Raw genomic sequence first — 6,000 nt, 5'->3', positions numbered from 1 at the left:
TAGGTAAGTGGCAAAATTATTTTTCATTAGACAGTATCTGTAACTAAGCATTAGTGGAATGTTAAATTCAAATGTACCTACATATTTTTTAACATTTTGTAATTCAGTTTTTTGTTCTGGCATTGTTTCTGAACTTCATACACCTGCCATTTAATATGCTTTTACCTAATTTTAAAACTTAAAAAAAAAAAGGTGTATTATATGGACAAATAAAGAACATGAATTTTACTTGCTCATCATGAAACTAAATTTAGCACAGGGCTTTTGTGGGTTTGTTCGGATTACAGTCTTTTTGCAGAACCAGCTATACAAATTAAAATAATTCCATAAATTTCACAGAAGAGTTAAACTATATGTGGAAAGGCCATGAATAAATAAATAATTTATGTTTGATAGGAAAAGTGGACTTAACCTGTAGAAAAAACATTGGTACTGAAAGTAATTCAATAGCTCTCCAATCAACAAAGGTGAAAGGCATCTTTCATACCATAGTTTTTTCTCCTGTAACACTTTTATATTGAAAAGCTCCAAGTAAAGTAGCCATAAATCAGGGATTATAGTGTGGTAGATGATACGTGGTCAGGGGGCAAGGATGTAGGAAAAAACTTCAGTTTGCATTGTCATTGCCTTCCTTTTGGAATCCATAGAAGTCTACAAAAGCACTAAGGAAATTACATAAAGCTCACTAATTGGGGGGTTGTTAGTGAGTGGGCTGGGGAGAGAATGTAAGCCTGGGATCAGTACCTGACTACTGACTTAATTTATAGATACAAGATTTGATTGACAAATCAGGCCTTTGTGTTCTGAAAGATTTTTCTGCATGAGCTCAGGACATCATATACTCTCCCAAGCTTAATCATTATTCAAAAACTAGATACTGAAATGAGTGAAGATTCAGTCATTCGTTTTACAAAATTGGGGTCAAACAACTTTTGTTTTTATAGATACCTTATTAAAAAAAATCTGTAACATCATCTAAAGGTCTGGAGTGAGTTCAGGGAAGGGTAATAAAGCTGGTGAAGGGTCTGGAGAACAAGTCCTATGAGGAGAGGCTGAGGGAACTGGGATTGTTTAGTTTGGCAAAGAGGAGGCTGAGAGGAGACCTTATTGCTCTCTACAACTACCTGAAAGGAGGTTGTAGGGAGGTAGGTGCTGGCCTCTTCTCTCAAGTCAGTAATGATGGGACTAGAGGAAATGGTGTGAAGTTGCACCGGGGGAGGTTTAGACTGGATATTTGGAAGAAATTCTGTACTGGAAAAGCAGTCAGGCACTCGAACAGGCTCCCCAGGGAGATGGTGGAATCACCATCCCTGGAGATACTTAAAAACTGCGTAGATGTGGCATTTCAGGACGTTCTAGTGGGCCCGGTGATAAATACATTTTTTTTTTTTTACTTCTGTTGGGAAGGGTGGATGTTGATGGTTGGACATGGTGATCTTAGAGGTCTTTTCCAACTATGACAAATTTGAATTCTGAGTTACAACCATGTTCAAGAAGTGACCTTCAATCCTTTCTCTGTAAAGGAACTCAGGGGCTTTGACCAGCAACCTTTTTTGACATTATGTTCCTGGTGCTTTGCTTTTTAGAAGTGGAAAGGAAGGTGCTAGTGTAGCATAAGTGGACTTGTGTTTGGAGGTTTGTTGGTTCACTTTATTGAAACTTTTTTAGTCTCTTACAAATGTACTTAGAGCTCCATTACCCTGAGTTTTGTTCTGGATCCCGTTGAGGATAGAAGTGGAGCACTTCTACTCCCTGGTTCTTGTCCTTCTGTGCATAATGATTGTGGAGACTGCATAGAGCTAATTACAAAATAACATTCTAATTACCATATCACTGTCTCCTTGGATTATACTTCTTTGTATGATAAGCTTGAGCTGTCTCTACCTTATAAAAGAGAACTTTGATGTAGTTAAAATTTTGTACTGAAAACTACCCATCGGGGAATTTACTGTGGAGCTGAAGAAGATAATGTATTGTCTCTTAATCAGTAATTGAATAGCAGCATGACTGCAGCTGGCCTTCTCCAAACCCCATCATTTGGGGACTGCATTCACTGTTGTGTGAGCTGGGGGACTGGACCCTGTAATGCTGAGGAGAGAGGGATTCCACTATTATACTACAAAAGGGAGAGGGCATACCCATAATCTGCCTTAAGCTATTTTAGGTTTGGTTTTGTTTTTATCCAGAAGATACTAAGGGGGCTCACACTAGCATGGAGCCTTGCTGTAGTGATTTTCCTAGTAGTCTGGCTGGCTGTAGAATTAAAAATGCAAGAGGATTACAGATGGGAAAGCCAAGATTTGCGCTGACCATTGCTTACTGGTGGTTTGATTTTGGGGTTTTTTTTGCTTTGCTCTTTGTCTCAGTGCCAAATTACTAAATACAGGGAATTTTTTTTTCCTAAATATGTTTCTTACGTAACTTAGCAAAAGGTATCTTCCCATCTGTGTTGTATGGCATTTGCCAGGAGCAAATCATGTCTGTCTTGACAAGTTCTAGTTCTCAATCTGATTCTCAGAAATATTCATTTTTAATAAAATTGTAGGTGAAATGCCTCATATTGGTAATCTTTTGCATTTTGGATGGCTCATTTCAGTGTCTTCTCACAGACCTGTGAGATGGGCCAGGTCCTTTGCATATCCAAGAAAAGGACATTCAGAATTAATTAGAAGTAGATACTGGCAATGGTCGATAAAATTTTTCACCCTTATTGAGAAAGCTAAAACCTTTTCATAAACGGTCGCTGAACATGAGAACGTGCAAAAAGCTGGTTTATCCTGTCTTTGCTCTGATTTCCTGTAACTTAATTTACATCATCTTCTGCCCCCTTTGGCGCAGTAGATAAGACTGAAGTGATTAAAGGAATACAAAGTGTCTTACACTGGCATTTAGTTGCAAATAGCCAGGCATTTAAATATCATAGAATGATAGACTTGCTCTTTATACCATGAAGTCTTGTTGCACATGGAGTATTTCTGTTTTTAAAACTTAAAAGATGAGAATTGTTGGGGTTTTTTTGGACCCAGCAGCAATGTATATAAATAATTACTTGAATTCATACTTGTCACTGACCTGCTTTCTTCTCTTACTTTGTTACTTTCTTTTTTTTTTTCCTGGCAGCAGTTTTACAATAATAAAAGACTTGCTTTGTAAGCTACACAGATTTTGTGACATGTTAGAAGAATGAGCATGCTTGAGCTAACCTCCTAAGAGATGCCAAGTTACTCAACATGTATCTGGGTTGCTTAAGAATATTACCAACACCCCTTTAATTGAACATCCTGAAGGCCACAATCTTAATTTAACCCCTGTTTTTGGATGCTTGGCCTGTACTGACAATATATGGATGTAAAAAGTAGGTAATTCTCCCTCCACTGGCAAGCAGGCAGACAGGTCCAGATACAGGGCAGCCTTGGTGGAATCAAGCACAGCACAGATGGTTTTTCAGATGACTTTCATATGAAGTGTAATCCTAAAATAATTCTAGTGTTTTTGGTTGAAAATTGTCTGCTGAACTGATCATTTTGCTTCCAGACAAAGTCTGAGATTTCTGCTACCTAAGAAATCAGCAGGTTTTGAAGGTTAAACTGGACTCATAAACTCTTGGTAACTTATTTGAGTGTAGGCATGCTTTTTTCCTGGTAGAAATGGAGGAGCTGGGGTGTGTAGCTGGACTTTTTTGATTCCTAGTATCTTAGCTGGACATACACACTTAAATGCTGGTGTACACTTGTGTACTGGCCTACAGGTCTAGAAATTCCTTTTTCAGGCAGAATATGATACCTCAGCTTCCTTAGTTCTTGTGCAGTACATGTGAACAGCTCCTGGGCCCGAGGGTCCCTCTGCATTTGCCTTTGTATATTCATCTGAGGAAACACATCAGCACTGAAGGCAGTTTTGTAGGGTTTGCTTGGTTTTAATTTTTTTGGGAGGGTGACATTCCTTTACCCACCACCCTGTGAATGGAAACTATAGTGCCACCTCCCCTCTCCTAGGCACGTTAAAAAGCAGCCAAGACCCAGGGCATGGTGGGGGGACTGGTTTGGGGAAGGAGAAACAAGATTGTCCATCTCAGCAGCAGAGCGGTGAACTCATCCACTTCCTTAGACAAGTCAAGCTCCACTAAAGAGAAGCTGTGTCTAATTTGCCCCGGAAGGTTACAAGCCGGCCTGCTGTCTTCACAGGAAAGTGTCATTCGTACCACCTGTTTTTACGGCTTCTGGGTTTACTTTTCACAAGAAATAATTTTTTTTCTTCTGTTTTGGACAAATGTGTCCTGGGGCTGGTTTATCTTCCAGATGACGGCGGTGATAGCACAATCCACCTCACGGTGTGCTGTCACGGAGCTGAGGGCGGGGTGGGGAATGCGGGGGTCCTGGGATTTCCCCTTTCCCTGCCTGCTCCGCTCTCGCTTTCTGCTTCCAAAAGAAAAGTCTCGAATAAAATACTCGTCACGTACCGGGGCAGCGGGGGTAAGGGGTCGCTGCCCAGGCGGGGCTGCAGAGAGGGAGCATTTCCAGGGAGGCACTGCCCTCCCCTGCGGGTGCTGCGGAGCCGCTCAAGCCCTGCCGTGCCGCCTGGAAGCTGCTGGCACCGGGAGCCGCCCCCTCGGCCCAGGGGCGGGGGCAGGCGGGACTGCCTTCCCCAGCCTGCCCCGCGGCGCCCAGGCGGGGCTTCCAGCGTGGCGGGCGGGCCAGTGCCGGGGCGGCGGCTGAGCGGGCGGAGCTCGCCGAGCCTCCTGGTGTCCGTGCCTCGGCATGTCTGACTCCGGCGGCGGTGGGGGCGGCGGCCCCGGCGGCGAGGAAGGCGGCATGGAGGTGTCGGGCTCGGCGGTGCAGAACGTGGCCGACGTGTCGGTGCTGCAGAAGCACCTGCGCAAGTTGGTGCCGCTGCTGCTGGAGGATGGCGGCGAAGCCCCGGCGGTGCTGGAGGCGGCGCTGGAGGAGAAGGGCGCCGTGGAGCATATGCGCAAATTCCTTTCCGACCCTCAGGTCCACACGGTCCTGGTGGAGCGCTCTACCCTCAAAGGTGAGGCGAGAGCTGGCCCTACGCCGCGCTCTCAAAATGGCGGCGGCGCCCGCCGCTGCCTGCCTGGAGCCGCCGCCCTGCTGCGGGGTGGGAGGGGCGCGCCCTGCTGCGGGGTCCGCGCCTCACGCACGGCCCCGCTCGGATAGGCGCCTGCTACCGCACTGCGGGTGCGGCCCGTCCCGCGAGTGGAGGGCCGGGGAGAGGTGTGGGGATCAGTGTTAGGAGAGGGCGGTGGCCGCGGCTTCGGGGGCCTGCAGCGGCGGGCGGGTCCTTCGTCGGATGCCTGCGCTTGGCCCGGCCTCCCCCGTTATTTGTTCGCCGGGTGCGGGCCCGGAGCTGACGCTGCTCGGCGGAATCTGGGCAGATGCACGGCGGGGCCGTGTGGGCAGGGACTGCAGCCTGTGCTGCTTGGGAAGGCAGGGAAAGTGCTTCGTCAGTGGGATGTAGGCACTTCCCACTGCGGCCTCCCTTCTGCTGGGGAAATGACTTCCTTCTTGGCAAGACAGGTACCGGGTCTAAAGCAGAACACAAGTAAAAACCAAACCCGTAGAGAAAAGAAAAACAAAACAAAATAAATCTGAATCAGCCTGTGCAAAATCATTTAATTAGCGAGACTCCAGGGTTCATAAATCATGATGCAAACCTTTCAGTGTCTGGTTAGCAAAGCCTGGTGGCCCTGCTGCTTGTAAACCTCCTCAAATGCTTCAATTACTGCTACAGCCAACATTGACGTGAGAAACATCTTTGTTATATACATGCTGCTGTTGCTGACTCTATTCAAAATCACTTTTTATTGTCAACAGATCTTTGCTAAGTAGGTGCTTACTGTCATAGGATCCAGTTTTATGAACAGTAAAAAAATACACCTTCGTTGATAACACAGTCTTTTACTTTTAAACAAGGCCCGCAGTCTGTCTATGGCTACATGCCTGACAGTCTGAGCTTGCAAAAATTTAATATTAAAGCTTTGGA

The 6,000-nt window shown here is 45.6% G+C and overlaps 1 protein-coding gene across 1 annotated transcript in view; it reads left to right on the top strand.

Moving 5' to 3' along the window:
• The first annotated feature begins 4,689 nt into the window (after window positions 1-4,689).
• DYNC1H1 (dynein cytoplasmic 1 heavy chain 1) overlaps window positions 4,690-6,000 on the top strand; it is a 42,569-nt gene continuing 41,258 nt past the window's right edge. The window contains exon 1 of the mRNA XM_071745543.1: window positions 4,690-5,028. Within this exon, the coding sequence (XP_071601644.1) occupies window positions 4,758-5,028 (271 nt within the window). The 5' untranslated portion in view covers window positions 4,690-4,757. The remainder of the gene's footprint in view (window positions 5,029-6,000) is intronic.

Source organism: Heliangelus exortis, chromosome 5 (genome assembly GCF_036169615.1).
Source record: "Heliangelus exortis chromosome 5, bHelExo1.hap1, whole genome shotgun sequence".
In the NCBI taxonomy this organism is placed as follows: Eukaryota; Metazoa; Chordata; class Aves; order Apodiformes; family Trochilidae; genus Heliangelus; species Heliangelus exortis.
Note: the sequence above shows the minus strand (reverse complement) of the source record. Positions and strands in the feature narration are given on the sequence as shown.